The 16,637-nt window shown below is 47.8% G+C and overlaps 1 protein-coding gene across 1 annotated transcript; it reads right to left on the bottom strand.

Annotated features, from left to right (window-relative positions):
- Positions 1-6,474: 6,474 nt before the first annotated feature.
- On the bottom strand, positions 6,475-10,110 carry LOC119366629 (FT-interacting protein 3-like). The gene has a single exon (XM_037632392.1). It carries the CDS (start codon positions 9,887-9,889, stop codon positions 6,767-6,769), a length of 3,123 nt encoding a protein of 1,040 aa, XP_037488289.1. The 5' UTR covers positions 9,890-10,110; the 3' UTR covers positions 6,475-6,766.
- Positions 10,111-16,637: the final 6,527 nt, after the last annotated feature.

The raw sequence follows: 16,637 nt of genomic DNA on the forward strand, positions 1-16,637 counted from the left end.
TGCATGAAATACGATATATAATATGTGTATTTGACCTATATCTCTATCTCTACTACTTAAAGAAAAAGTAAGGACCTATCTTCCCAACACCCCTTCGTCCAACCTTCCCAATCTAATAATCATCACCTTAATTTACTTACCTTCTGAACCAATTCTACTTTAGTTTTACTTACCAAACTTCTGATCAAAATTTAAGGTAAACCATGGACAGAATTTGATGAACATTTATTTCACAGTCGCATATTATGGATAGATAATCACAAGCTAATGTACTAGAATATTTATACCCCGTTGCAATGCACGAACATATCTCTAGTATCCACCAAAATCATAGAAATGCTATTATATGACCTCGTTTGTGCTTCGTATATTCGAACCAAAAGGGCGCTCGTTATGGAAAAACCCGACCGTATCATTTCCCCAACCCTAGCCATCAACAGGGACACACTCCATGTCGTTGCTTCGGTCTCCCTGCTCTCTCCCATCCGACTACCAGAGGAGTTGGGACTATTTCCCTTTCGTTACTTTTAGTTCCAGTAAGTCCTTATTTTCATAAGGTTTTGGTTCCCCGATGGCATAGGCAGGTGGTGGCGATGATGGCATGTTTGAATAATGTATCTTCGGACCCTCCCTATGCCAACTACGTCCGATGTGAGGTCCTGCTGGATTTGCCGGTTCTCTTGAGATAGAGCTGCATTATTTACCAATGTAGGGGTTCACATACAATCGGGGCCAAGTGGTTTATGATTGAATCTCAGAGGCATTCTTATCATTTGAGAGATCCAAGTTTGACAATTAGTGTGTCAACCAAGGAATGCAGTTGGTTTTCTTTTGGTGTGGCGACTTCAACCTCCTTTTCTAGTTTGTTCTGATGCAAGGTTCATTTTCTCCAACCCCATGGGGCTCATTTCGCAACCAATGTTCCTTTGATGGTTACTAATCTCATTGCTAGCATCGATTGTGTTGTCTTCAATGCCCTGGTTAGCGAGGGTGTATGCCTTAGTCTCTTCCTGCATGTTCCTTTCAAGTTTCAAGCTCCAATGAGTGGTGAGAAATCAAAGGAACAAGATCACCATGAAGGTTCTCGATGTAATTTTATTTTCTGGTGGCAACGTATATATGTCTAGTTGTCATTCTTTCCTTCGATGAATTTCAGAAATGAGATGCCCTTTGGGTGTGTTTTCTCGGAAAAAAGGTGTGGGTTCATGATAAACAAACTTAGTGGTGTTGCCTTCCAAGAACTTTATTAGAGCTCACAACCTAGAGATTGCTAGGATAGGATAAGAGATGTAAGTTAAAATGTGTTCGAGGTTTTTGTGTTAAGTGTTTTATAGTGAATGAGGCGGCGGATCTTTTCCAGTTTTCGGCCAGCTGACCCGTAGCATCGTCCCTACTTTCTTTCCTTCTATTCCTCTGACCCGTGGGCCCTCTGCCACTTTTCTCGTTGTGTCTGTTATTTTCACCGCCCCATACCAACCTACCCCTACTAAATTATAAATATGGGAACACTATTAGGATTTAGGAATGTGAGTAGCTTAATTCATGAACGGCTACATAATTAAATCTGGATTCATATAACTACTATATTGCCCTTTCTTAATATTAATTCATACAGAACAACTATTAATAGAAGGATGCACGCATGGCTAACTGCAATTAAAAAAGAAATCAAGATGGGTAGGGAGTATTTAGAAACAGCAGGAAGAAGTGTACCCACAATTTGTATTTTTTTTCAATAAGGCAACTGCTGAAAAGTGGCGTTGACGGCGGGGCATGCGTGATTAGAGAGGAAGATGATATACAAAAGATTAAGGTTGTTGATAATTATGTACCGTACCCCACATTATATAGGTACGTAGGTTGCAAAGTGTGTCCGGTACTGTTGGTGTCGGTTGAGCATAGCTAGAACCTAAATTTTTGGTGCTACTCCATGTATAATCGACGTCCACACTAAGTCCTTCCCTGCTCACTGAAGTAGTTGGAGAACGATTAATCAACTTTTCCATGATTTTATTACGACCATGATAGTATATATTTTTTCTTTTAGTTGAAGCTACCTTTGTGCTTGCATGATTATTTTAATTGAGATTGAGTCACATCTTGATATGGTGCGGTCTACTTGACATCTGCCATCTACTTCTCAGCGGCCCTTTTCCACAGATTTCTTGGTTCATTTTGGCACCCATGATAATATCATGACAATAACAGGCTGAGACCATGCATGGTATAGATAGGATAACATGCTATTTCCATCCTGAAAGAATATACAAACCCTAAAGGATAGGTACATATTCATTGTTGATATATAGTAAGTATGGCTAATTGACGTCACCAATCCCGAAAGATAGGATATGATACTAGCTAGAAGTAGGAGTATTTGCAAGCATCACCAAATCATGCAGCATGCGTGGACTCTCCATGGACGCACTTTCCAAGTAAGATCAGTCACGTCGCACCAAGAATATGTGATGGCAAGACCAAGTGACGTGAAAGTCGTCTCTTTTCTTCTCGACTCTCCAGACCATCCATTTCTAAAAATAAGAAGCGGCTCCTTTGGGACCTCTATATAGTTCGCCTTATTTAAAAACACAAGATAAGGGGAAAAAACTATGATTGGAAAGTTATGACCTATATATCGAATCATAGGTAGGAGCAGTGGCGGAGCTTCCTTAAGGCCAACTTGGGCCATGCCCCCCCTGCTTGTGTAGATTTTTTATATTATTAGCACATAATTAGACAGGAATGATGGTGTTTTGCCCAATCTTTGATTGAATAGCCCCTCCTACATGGATTAGCCCCTTCTATAATTCTGATCAAGCTCCGCCACTGGGTAGGAGCTACCTCCTTCGTTCCATAATATAAGAGCGTTTTTTACACTACATTAATGTCAAAAACCATTTTATATTATGGGATAGAGGGAGCATATTATTTCGTCACACCACAAGAGAAATACATTGTTTTCTCTTTTGAAGATTCAGCACATGACATAGTATGAATTGCAGAGGCTTTATCAAGCGCTTGCTGTATGATTCAGTGTATGACATTATTCTTGCCATATCAAAAATAAAAATAAAATCCATGAGATTATTTAGATGATCTTTTTTTAGTTGTACGTAGAATAGGCCATAGGTAAAATTCTTATGGTCTCCAATCCAATCCTACAAACCAAGCAAGTAATACTAAAAAAAAGTATACGAAGAGGAACCATCTGAAATTTATAGACATATATCATGACAAGGGTAAGTAAGTTCACAAAATTGTCTAGGCAGAAAATGATACATAGTAGTCCTGCTAGCTAGCTAGCTACTCCCTCCGTCCTTTAAAGAGTGTACTTCCAACTTTGTTGGAAAGTCAAACTTTTTTATGTTTGACCGTATTTATATAATAATACATCAATATTTATGCCATCAAATTAGTAGCATTAGATTCATGATAAAGTATACTTTTATCATATACCTATTTGGTTTCACAAACATTGACATATTTTTGCACAAACTCGATCAAACTTTGAGATAGTTGACCATCCAACAAAGTTAAAAGTACACTCTTTGAAGGACGGAGGGAGTACTTATCAAGGACGAAAGTGCACATGTCATGACAAGCACTGCGTGAACAAGAGATAGACACGACACAAGAGAGAGTAGGAACATGTGACGTATGTAGATAGGGAACAGGGAACTTCGGTCCATTTTGATATCATGTTCGTCAGCTTCTCACAGCTACTGCACGCACGTACGACGCGTGGGACTTACGAGAAGAACGTACTGGACGTCGTACGCAAGCAGGTCGTTCATGCATGCGCACGCACGTAGGACAAATGCATGGGTCGAAACGGGATCCATTGGAAAAACGTATGTTGTGTCGAGGCAGGTGAGGTATCCTAACAGTCGAGAGACCGACTATCGAGCCAGGATGAAATGGAGATGTTCAACTATGCATTTATACGCTTATATCTTTTCCGCCACTAGAGCATCTACACCCGGGCTCCGCCTACGCCCAGACGGGCTGCTCGGTTGCTGACCGATTAGTAAAAAAATCGACTTAGATGGACTCCTCATGACGGCCCTATACGCCAGGGCTGACCGGTACTCCTCATATCTAGTCTAAATTTGGAGTGGCCCAAGCGCGTCCGTCATGTCGGACTGATGGCGGGGACCCACACAAAAACACTTGAAAAACCAATGGTTCAACGGGTCTCTTCTCCCGGGGGGGGGGGGGTGGTTGGATGCCATGTGGCATGCTTCGGCTCGCCGCCCGAGGGCCAAAGTCTGACTATTTAAACCGAACGGCAACCCCCAGCCATAGCCGCTTGAGCTTCCCTCCCTCTCCGTGCTGCCAGTTCGAGGAACCTCCACTTCCATTCCTCTCCGCTCGCCGTCCACCGATCACCATGGCCCAACAGAGGGTGACCACTTCACTATGCTCACGCCGGAGCGGCGTCTCCAGCTGCTCCAGGAGATCCGGGCTAGGCGTGAAGCCCGGATCGTAGCCGGCCTGCGTCCGGACTCACTGAAGGCGAAGGAGGATGAGTGGGAGGCGGCGGAGCAGGACACACCCATGGAGGAGGACACCGTAGAGGAGACGGAGGTCGTTGGCTTCGCCATGAAGAATGTTATGGCAGAGTTCGAGGCGGCCCAAGCTAGGTGGGCTAAGGCTGCGACTGAACGAGCCGCCACTGCCTTCTCCACCTTCTTCTTCACTTGACACGCCTGCCTTTGCGTAGCACTGATCCGACCTTACGGGCGACCTCCCCTAGGTCCGGGTCCTATGGGATGACGAAAATCGTCTTTGACTCCTCATGTGGCTTCATTGCGGCGGCGGACCGCAGATCACACGGGAGGGGGCGGTGGCGATTGGGGCAGAGGGAGCAATGAAGAGCAAGCTTTCGCTCAGGAGGAGGCGGCAGGATTATCCAAATACGCGGGCCTTGGATGGGTTAGTGTTGTTGGAGTCCGACATACTAGACATCCGAACTCCTCAAGTTAATTCCAGCTTGCGGATTTTCGGACGTACGGACTAGTCCAGATATTTTTATAAACAACCTTGGATGGCTAAAAGTGTTCAGACCATCCGATCCAAACATTTAAGATCGATTAGGTGATCAACGTTGGAGTTGCCCTTACCATGTCCTCCCGGACAACAGGTAGGGTCGACATATCTTGCCAAGGCCCAATTGTACGCACCGGCACCGCCAAAATGCATTGCATGGATGGCACCATGGAATTGGCTAGTCCTAGCCAGTACTGCTCTCGTCTTCCATGTGAATCATTGGTCGATAAACCCTATTGTCTACCTATCTAGTAGTAACAGGGTACGTTGGGCCTGGGCAGCATGTGAGATCGATTCATCCATGCATGGAGTTGTTCAATTATATGCGTGGCAACCCCAAAAACTACGGTGAGGGCCACCTCCGCCAAATGCATACATGCATGCATGCATGTGGAGTTTCTTTCAGATTGAACTTGGGGCTAACTAATTGAAAACCACAAGTTTAGGCAATGCTGTCGGTCGGTCGATGTTGCAGGATAAAAATGGCATTGCTTGTAAAAAAAACACCTGAACGAATGTTGATAATAGTAAACACAAGGTACTAGGATGTTGCAGGATAAGTACTATGCCTCGTGTCCATATTAGTTGTCCCTGATTTAGCATGGGACTTTTTTTTGTGTTGTACTAGAGGAATGAGACGGTCAAATTTATTTACTAGTAACAAGCTAGCGTTGTTGTCAATTTATTTACTAGTAATAAGCTAGTCATTTTGACATATTGTCAAACCACTCTGACATCGGCGGCGGCATCGGTCAAGTACTAAACCAACCAACGTTTCAAGCTTGTGGTTGATGGATCGATTTCTGGATTCCTATTGTACCCATAATTCAAAGGTGATCCATTGACGATGGATGAGCGTCGGGTGACCGACGAGGGAGGGCAACGCACGTCGATCGATCGAGAAATATATTCCGACGGACTGATTGAGCGCCCAATCAGACAACCTTTCCCTTCCTCCCTTGCACTGCAACCACCTGCCGACGTCTGACCTACCTCGAAAATGCATGCCACTCCATAAAATGAGAGAAAGAAAAAGGTGGCCAATGCAATGCCGCGGGCATGACTAATCCGTCTAGTGCAGTTTCTAAAGGCGATCCGATCCATGATTGATGTCTACAAACTAGCTTTACTGTTACTCGAGCACTCTAAAATTTTGGATAATCCGAGTGGACAGCTAGTTTATTCTCGTATGAATGAATATCTATCCAGTACTATGTGCCAAACAACAGTCGCCCGAGATGGAACATGAATGCTTTATTTATTCTCGTTAGCCTGGTCGACCAGCTTTATTCCGCACGCTACACGTATCCAAAGAAGAAGAAGAACATGGATCGGTGACTACTACTAACTGGTGTGGAGACAGACAAAAGTGAATCAACAAAAAATGCACACCGCACCGACAAAAGCACGGTATGGAATGTAGTGGATCAAAAAAATATGTTGGATGAAAGCGATGCCGCATCTGCCGCTTTGTTCTCTTCCTTTCCAACTCAACTTTCCCTTTGAATTATTGATTGAGAAGAAGCTTCTGAATGTTCAGAGTATCTATCCACGGAATCCATTCCAGCCTTTCTTATTTTTATTTCTATGATTCTCTGATCACACAAACAGAAAGTGATCGATTGTGCAGTGTAGTAGTAGTACGTAGTAGTGAATATATATGTACTGAAATTAATTTCGAGGACTCTACGCAAAAAAGAAGAGAAAAGAAACATGGTCATAGGAGCATGTCACCCTTGGCGGGGAGGCGCTTGTAGAAGTTGAAGGGCACGGACGGCTGCTTGCTGCGGAAGCGGGGGTGGCGGAGCATGAAGAGCCCCAACACCACGGCCACCACCTGGAACGGCGTGATGTAGAGCACCACGGCCACGAGGAGCGACATGGTGATGAAGATGGCCGTCGCCCGCGGGTCGCGCCAGCTCAGCAGCGACTGCGCGCGCTCCCCCTGCATGGCCAGGTCGCCCACCACCGTCTGCACCCTGCCGGCCACGCTGCGCAGCCGGTCGTACCGCATGCGCACCACGTCGCTCGGCTTGGACGTCGGGAACGTGTCGAACTCCTCGTCCAGCTCGTCCGGGTGCGCCTGCTCCGCGTGCGACAGCACCGTGTCCATGTGCGGCGGCTTGCGCGGCCGCCGCCGGTAGTTCCACACCCCGATCATGAACAGGTATAAGAACACCGTCGGCAGGATCAGCTCCGGGTAGCACACCAGTATCAAAAACAGCACGTGCACCAGTATGGTCGTCAGCGGGTTCTTCCACTTGCAGATGCCGTCGAACCACTTGCCGACCGCGACCACGCCGGAGAAGAGCGACGTGATGCGGTAGAAGTTGGCCTTGCTCCGGCGCAGGCTGAACATGTGCGAGTCCACGTCCAGCATGTACTCCACCACCTCCCGGTGCAGCGGCGGCTCCGACCGGCCCAGCCGCGTGGCCACCATCTGCATGGCCTGGAACCGGAGGTAGTCGAGCTGCAGCACGGAGATGGGGTTGCTGTAGTGCATCTTGGGCAGCAGCGGCCGCCCGTACTGCGCCAGCATGTTGGCCCACGCCGTGCACGTGAACCGGACGGCGAGGTGGAGCTCGCCGGTCTTCTTCAGGCCGCCGGGGGTGAGCGCCATGAGCGGGTAGTAGTGGGTGTAGACGCGGTCGGACTCGAGGGTGGCGAGCCTGACGCGCACCTTGCCGATCCTCTGGTCCTTGGCTCCTTCGCTGTGGTGGAGGTGGTTGTTGTCGAAGACGGCGACGGTGATGACGGTGCTCAGGTCGAACACCTCCCAGGTGTACTGCTCGTTCCAGGCGGGCGCGGCGGTGCCGAGCAGCGTGCGCGTGCGCACCCACTTGGAGCCGTACTTGGCCACGCAGTAGGGGCTCTTGTTGCCGCCGAGGCCGCGCGCGCTGAGGATGCCGACCTCCAGCACGCCGATGGCGCTCTTGCGGAGCTTCTTCGCCGCCGGCTGCAGGTCGCTGCTGTAGTGCGTGGACTCGTCGAGGACGTGGTACGCCGTCTCCAGGCTCATCCTCAGGTGGATCTTGCTGGCGAAGGTCTTGGAGTGCTCCCGGTGCTTGGTCCCCGTCGTGGCCTCCGCCGCCGCCTCGTCCACCGTCATGCCGCGCGACAGGTTGAACCACTTGGACGGTATGGACTTGGCCAGGTCGTTGCGCGGCACGTACGGCGACGCCACGGGGATGATGATGCGGCCGATGGGCTCGTCGCGGCCGGCGGCGACCTTCTCCTCCACGGTGACCACCAGCGGGTCCTCGAACGGCTCGCTGGCCACGAACATGAACTCCTCGTTCCACGCCTGGTTCGCCGACCCCTGCGGCTGCCCCGGCCGCGTCCGCCTGATCTGGCTGCCCATCTGTATCTTGGCGATGGTGGGCGCCAGCGGGCGGCCCTTGTCGGCGGCGATGAGGTCCTGCGCCGCGATGACGGAGACCTTGAGGTAGATGAGCTTGGGCGAGTAGTACACCTTGGAGCGCGTGTTGGTGAGCCCCTCCCGCGACAGCGAGTGCGCGTCCGAGTGCCACGCCTCCGGGAACGCCTCGTCGGCCTGCGTGCCGACCCAGACGGCGAGCATGATCTCGCCGAGCGGGTGGCCGTGCCGGAACCGCTCGCCGTGCGCGTCGGCGAGGCTGTACCACTGCGGCGCGAGCGGGCTGTCGGGCGGCAGGCGGCTGGGGATGTCGGACATGTCGAAGACGACGCGGCCGACGAAGTCGTCCCGGAGCGTGTCCTTGTCCATGACGATGACCTCGAGCTGGCTGGCCTGGAGGTGGGCGCCGGAGAAGGCGAACGTCTGCCGCCACACCGGGTTCTGGTTCTTCTCCAGGTGCCGCGTCACGCCCTTGAAGTTGCCGAGCTTCACCTCCACGTACGGGTCCAGCGCGCCGGTGAGGTCCATGGAGGGCAGGTCGCGCGCCTTGACGACGGTCACGTAGAGGTACGACATCGGCTCCACCATGTCGTAGGTGGACGCGATCTTGGCCGTCCCAGAGCGCGGCCCCATCTTGGCCGGCAGCGGGGGCTTCGTCTCGGTGAGGCCGTACTGCGAGCCCGGAGGCGGTGCCCCGGCAGGCCCGGCGGGCTTCGGCACGACCACCGTCTGCCCCGCCGGCGGGGGCGGCGCCGCCATGGCGTGGAGCGTGTGGCGCCGAGGCTCGTTGCCACCACCGCCTGACGAGGCCAGAATGGAGCGGAACTCGCGCGTGTCATGACCGCTCTTCCCCTTGGTCTCCACCGCCGGCCCCCCTGAGGCAGAAGCAGCTGCGGCTCCTGCTGGCTCCTCGCCGGAGAAGACGTTCCTGACCATCCTCTCGGGGTCCAAGTTGCCAGCGGCGGGCTGGGAAGGCTGCTGCTGACCACCGCCCGTGTCCATGTCCGGAGCAGCAGCAGCAGCAGCATGGTCCTGCGCGACGCGATCGCCGTCCCACGCGTCGGGGAGGAGGTAGAGGCGGAGCGCGATGTCCCCGGAGACGCGGGAGAAGAGCCCTCTCTTGTCCAGCGGGAAGCGCTGCAGGAAGGCCTCGTCGGGCGAGCGCGCGACGGACTCGCCGGAGACGCGGACGCGGCCGAGGAAGACGTGGGGTCGGAGCGCGTTGTGGTCGTTGAGGCTGCGGTCGTGCTGCACGGAGACGTCGACGGTGAGGGCGCCGAGGCGGGCCGGGTCGCGCACGTCGAAGAGGAGCGTCTCGTTCCACTGCGGGGAGAGGTCGCCGGGGCGGGTGGCCGTGCGCTGGCGCTGCCCGTCGAACTCCACCTCCACGAACGCGTTGCAGGAGGAGGCGCCGTCCTTGGCCGACAGCTCCGCCGCGTCCGCGACCTCCACGGCCAGCTTCATCGTGGCGCCGGTAGGTGGATGGCTGGTTAGGTGCTGTAGGATGGCCGGGGTTTGGGAGGACGGGCGGCCATGGATGTGCTCGCTCTGCTTTGCTGTGCTCTGGCTGGGTTGGTAGGTGCTCTGCTTTGGGAAAGAAGTGAAGACGAAGGGCGCGTGTGTCGTAATAGTGTCCCACTATTTATAATACCAATAATCTTGAGGGGTTGGTGGTGGTTTTTATTTTCTTTTGGCCTGGGCGGTGGTATGTAAGATGAGCCCATGGGTCAGAAAAGTGTCGACGATCGTCGGCGGGGTTTTATACGCGCTATTCATCCATTTCTTTTATTTTTTCGAGAAAATTTCCAATATATTCATCTTCGATCATGGCAGTACAACGAATACCAGAAATAATAAAAATTACATCCAGATCCATAGACCACCTAGCGGCGACTACCAGCACTGAAGCGAGCCGAAGGCGCGCCGCCGTCATCGCCCCTCCATCGCCGGAGTCGGACACAACTTGTTGTAGTAGACAGTCGGAAAGTCGTCGTGCTAAGTCCCCGTAGGACCGGCGCACCAGAACAGCAACTGCCGCAGATGAAGAATAACGTAGATCTGAAAGATCCAATCTGAAGACACGCGAACGTAGACGAACAACGACGAGAACCAAGCAAATCCACCAAAAATAGATCCGCCGGAGACACACCTGCACACGCCCACCAACGGTGCTAGACGTGCCGCCGGAACGGGGACTAGGCGAGAAGACCTTTATTCCATCTTCAGGGAGCCGCCACCGTCTCGTCTTCCATAGCAGGACATAAACCCTAGCAAAACTGAAAAAAACGACTAAAAATGGAGCCCTCCCGCCGGCCCTTGCCGAGATCCACCACGCCCCCATGGCCCTAGGGCCACTGGAGAGGAGGCGGACCTGCAGCGGGACGGCGGGAGGCAGAAACCCTAACTTTTTTGTGGAGGAAGGAGGAGGCGGCGGCTAGCCTTTCCTTCGAGGGAAGGAAAGAACGATGCTATTTCTAAATGGACATATACTTTCTATCCATTGCAATAGCTTCTTTAGAGGAAACACACTTCACTTTATTGATCAATAAGAAAGCTTAAAAGGATAATTAGAGAATCATAGCTGTATAGCTGGTCGCTATGATGACTGTGACACTAAATTACCACCTTGGGACATCTTTAGCCCATGCCAAAAGTTAAATACGAGGACACTTTTCTTAATTTTGGAAATTAAACGCCAACAGTGCGCCTTGCAAATGTTTAACTCCACAAAAATATTTTTTCATTGCCTATAAATATGAGCTAGGAAAGAGTTCACTCCTCCTGCCGTCGCCGAATAACATCTAGCTTTTACGTACGGCGGGATCTCTCAAGATAGAACGTAAGTCTGGAAATATATGTCATAACATTCTGAAAAATATATTATATTCTTGTGCGTTTTAAACCATGCGAATAATGGGTGCCCTAAAGGAGCTGATTTCTTCTTTAGAAACGGATGGTTTGGTGAGTTGAGAAGAGAAGAGATGACTTTTGCGTCACTCGGTCTTGCCATTCCTGAACTGTGCCTGATTGCAGATTCTCGGTGCCACGACTGTGATCTTTCTTGGGAAGTATGTGCATGATTTAGTGATATTTAGAATTACTCCTACTAGCTAGTGTTATATCCTATCTTTTGGGTTGGGTGACGTCAATTAGCCATTGTATCAGTAATCAATGATAGAGCATTTAAAAAAATGAGTAATGGAGTGTGTACATATGCATCTATCCGATCGGTATATGGACATACCATATAGCATGCATGCTTTCCGCGCCTGTTATTATAATTATCATGCGAAGAAATGAACCGATAATTCTCTAGAAACCGGGCTGGTCATAACTACGGGTCAGATGTCAAAGGTAACACATCATATCAATAATTATTAGGAGATTTGGCCTAATCTCAATACATATAATCTCAACTAAAAGTAAAACCATATATTATATTGATCGCAATAAAATCATATTAAAGTTAGTTAATTAACCTCCAAGTACTGTCACGAAAAGCAAAGGACATAAGACAGCGTTGATAATATACTAGTGGTTGGGGCTCGCCATTGCGGGCCGCTTGAAAGGAAGCTATGTGCACCTCACCATCATGTCAAAATCTTAAAAAAATATTCTCGCATCACATGGACATCACAACCATCTTAAAAGGAAAAAGAAAAAGTTTAGAAAAACTTCTGTCGAAAAGAAGTCTCCCTTCCATTTAAAAAACTGTCTCCCTACCATTTAAAAAACTTTTTCACCGTGACCAACCAGCATGTGCCACATGGCGTAGCTGGTTGACCCCCATTCTAGCGCCTCTTAATAGGTTTAATGGAGTAGCACCAAGTAATTAAATGCTAGCAATGCTCAACTGACACCTACAGTAACAAATCTACCTTCTTCTTCTTTTTAAATAATCCTCGAGCATCTTGATTTCTTGTTTAAATTGCGTTTAGCTCGTACATCCTTCTAATAGTTATATGAACTAATGCAAAAGGACAAATACTAGTTACATGAAAACATATTTAATTATGTAGCAGTCCATGAATTGAACTACTAACACTAATGTTTCGGTATTTAAATTTAGAAGTGTTTCGTGTTGGGCGCTGAAAATAATAGACAAAGATTATTATCAAATCAACTCATGAAATTTTCTTTTACTATGGAAACTATGTTATACATGAAATCACGCAGCAAGCATGATCAACCCTCCGCAATTTGTAGCAAGTCATGCTCTGAATCTCTAGAAAAAAATAGCCTTGTGTTTTTCTTGTGGTGTAACTAAATAATGTCTAGCTTTTACCTAGGAGTCGACATATATGTTATAATCTTGTGTTTTTAAAATCATGCAAACTATAGTTGTCCAAAAGGAATTGCTTCTATTTTTAGAAATGGATGGTTTGGTGAGTCGGGAAGAGAAGAGATGACTTTTTGCGTCGATGTTGTCATTCCTAAAAGTAGTCCAATCGCACATTCTCGTCACGATAAGATTGTGATCAATCTTTCTTGCAAAGTGCATGCATAGAGAGTCCACACGTGCATGATATGGTTATTTTTGGAATTATTCATATTAGCTAGTATTTTTGGGATTGGGTGGTGCCAATTAGCCATACTACGTATCTACGATGAATAATGGAGCACTGACGTACATATCATCATAATCTATAGATCAATTTATCTTTTCGGTGGATGGATATAGCATGTTATCATGTCTATAACATGCATGGTCTCAACCTGTTATTGTCATTATCATTGGGAGAAATGAAGTGAGAATTCTGTGGAAAACGAGCATGTGATAAGTAGGGGTGGGGGTGAGGGGAGGACAGATGTCAATCAGATCATATCAATAATTATTAGGGACATGTGACCCGAGCTCAATAAAATTAATCGTCCAAACACAAAGGTAGCTTAAACTAAAAGAAAAATTGTGTATGACCCTGGTCATAATAAAATCATACTAAATATATGATTATTTGAATCGACAACTACTTTCATGAGTAGCGAAGGACAAAAGACGACGTTGACAATTATAGCACCAACATATTGGGTCTTGGCTCGACCACACCTACAATGTGAAGCAGTTTCTGCAGCCTACCTAACAATATAAAATATGAGGTATAGTATACTTCTCAACAACCTTAATCTTTCATACCATCACCCTATCTAAATCACACACGCCGTCCGTCAACTCCACCTTTCATCTCTTGCCTTTAGTTAGATGAGTCTCGATTATGTAGCCACACATGAATTATGCTAATCACACTCCTAAGAGTTTTCCAAGTTTATAATACTGATTATTAGGGAGGGGTTGGTTGGTGTGCATCGGCAAAATAATAGAAGAGAAAGAAGAAAAAGGCCCATGGACCAAAGGAATAATTGGCGCCAAAGTCTCGTCTCTAGGTTGGATTAGCTAGTAGTTGACATTGGCTGGGTTTTGGCTTGGTCATCCGCTCGTCATGTTGCTATGCACACTCTATCTATCTATCTATCTATCTATCTATCTATCTATCTATCTATCTATCTATCTATCTATCTATCTATCTATCTGGAAAGAGCATAATTTTTGTGTGTGTCTCTTATATTTTCTAAGCAAGGCCTAGGGTGCCAACAAATAGAGGAGAGGGGACCGTTGGATGGGAAAGATAAAGAGGGAAGTAACAAATAACAAAGAGCATCTATGTAACACCTAAAATTATTTTATGAAAATATGCATAATAGGTTACCAATGGAATAAATAATTTTGAAATTTGCGCTTAATGCTTTCTGAGAATTGTGATAGAGAGCATGAGGTTTTTGTTCACAAGTAAAAGTAAGGTTTTCTCAAACATTAGAACTACCATTGGTCATCAGTTTACCAAGAATAAACACTGTACACATTGCCCGGTTCACTATGCTAGTTACAAGTAATACCAGAAGCATAGATAGCAATACTCCAATGGTATCTTGCAAGTGGACAAGCAAATAATAAAAAATTGTATGGTCTCATTCCACCCACAAGGCAGACACTTATTTTTAACTGCGCCCCGCTCCGAAGCGTAACAACCGCGTGATACTATGCTTAACTACTAGTCACATGACAATTTTGAGCCACATAGAAATCTTAATCATCCAAAGAAAACTAGTTGACATATCCACGCCAATTGCTCTAAGTTTTGTATAAAAACTCTTAACACGACTTAAATTTCTAGGGGTGAAAATTCTCCTTTATTGGAAGGGCTCAACATAAACGAATTGTGTCTTTACCTTGTTGAAGGCGTTGTCAACTTGCTGGTGAGCTGGTCTTTACTGGTCGGTCTCAGTAACCAAGATGAAAATCCGTGTCTTAGACATCTCCTGCCAGATGTGGCAATTACAGTGTGTGGGTGTTTATTACTTCTTTAGAGCGTCGTAACGGAATAAGTTGACTGTGTTATATGTGTTAAATTCATATCTTGTAATGGTTCAACCCAATTTGTTGATGAATTTGGTTTCATTACCTTGCATGAACATTAATAAAAATGGTTGTCCGCACCAAAATGATGCAGAGACCTGGGGTTTCAACCTCCTTTTTGGAAATAGTATTAATATCCTAGAAACATTTAACTTCCATCTCTTATCTTATCATCATAATCTCTAAGTTGTGAGGCCTAACAAAGTAATTGGAAGGCAACACCTGAATTTCTTTATCACCAACCATCACTCTCTTTTTTCTTGGAGAAAGGACACACAATGGACATACCCTCATCGTGGAAAATAATAGCATATACAAAAGAAGGACAAGTCAACACAAATGCCACTATCTTTTTATAAAACCTTCCTAAATCTTGATCATCTTATTACTTTGATTTATTGCTGCCCATCGGAGCTTGAAACTTCCACTGAACATGTAGTAAGCGGGAAATGGACACAAGCAAACACCCTCACCATCCAAGGCTTTGAAGATTGCAATAGGTACTCACCTATAGCACATAGATCTAATAACCACTAAAGGAGCCTCGGCTAGGGAATCACCCCAAGTAGTAGATACTTGCAGTCATTCACCACCGATCTAGAGGGGTTGGAGAAACTACATCTTTTGCAGCAGAACAAAAAAAAAGCCAACCAACTTCTTCCCCCAATTGACGCACTACTGCCAAGATTTCAAGAGAACCACCTGATCAAGCAATACCTATCCTCACAACCCTTCGTCAATGCCAGATCGGACGTCTTCGAGGTAGGGAGGGATTGGAGAGGCATTATCCAAATGCGTTATCAAAGCCACCAGCTCTACCATGATGCTAGAGTACCAAACCTATGGGAAATTGTTAGCTACTAGAACCAAAATTAACGGAAGGGGCGGATCCCCGCTCCTCTGTCCACTCGGCGGTAGAGAGAAGATACAAAGGTTGAGGATGCCCCAGGCGGTGGCTAGGGGTTCGGGGAGTGAGATGGTCGGGGTTTTGTAACCAAGCACTCGTTTTGATTTGAACAAATGAAACACAAATGAGGCCGGATAATAAGATAATATGACAGTTTTATCATTTTGATGGATAAATATAGGTCAAAGATAAATAGAGTATAGTACTGGGTAGAACATAACCTATAAATAGAATATAATACTGGGTAGAACATAACCTGCACGGTCTCTGGAAATAAAATCATACGCTGCAATTGCCGGGTATGTATCAGATTTTATCATACGGGCGTGCTAGCTTAGAGCATCAATAGACGGGCGCCTAGAACTCTCCTCAAACGCCCAGGCGGCCCACCCGTTCACTTACCGGTCACGAAATTTCGACCTAGACGGTCGCCTCAAACGGGACTCAAATGCCCGCCACACCTTACCCGGCCCACGCTAGCGCACCTGGCCCCACATATGTTCCTCCCCATCCGCTCGCCGGACCAAACACTGGCCACTTCACACTCCTCTCCACTCCACTCCCTCCGCTACCCAAGCTCACCTCCGGCGATTTCCGGCCATACCCGGCATGGCGGGCAGCGATCTAACTCCGACTAGTCTGGATGCATCGACCGGGGTGTCCTCCCGTGTGGGTTTGAGGAGGCAATGGCGGTCCGCATTGCACCCCGTCGCTCCCAGGAGGACAGTGCCCGGCCGACGGACGGATCTGTCTGGCGCGACTCCGTAGCATCGGCTCAACGGGCGCTCAGGTCCTCCGGGGTTGGATCATCGCAGTCCTGGCATCCAAAAAATCTCTCCTCCCCCATCACTGGTCGAGCAGACTATGAGCCCCACCGGGAACGGGCGGCCCAC

This window comes from Triticum dicoccoides, chromosome 2B, assembly GCF_002162155.2.
Source record: "Triticum dicoccoides isolate Atlit2015 ecotype Zavitan chromosome 2B, WEW_v2.0, whole genome shotgun sequence".
Lineage (NCBI taxonomy): Eukaryota > Viridiplantae > Streptophyta > Magnoliopsida > Poales > Poaceae > Triticum > Triticum dicoccoides.

Excerpts from the sequence above, each read along its gene's own strand:
- LOC119366629 (XM_037632392.1), bottom strand. The coding sequence starts at position 9,889 with ATGAAGCTGGCCGTGGAGGTCGCGGACGCGGCGGAGCTGTCGGCCAAG.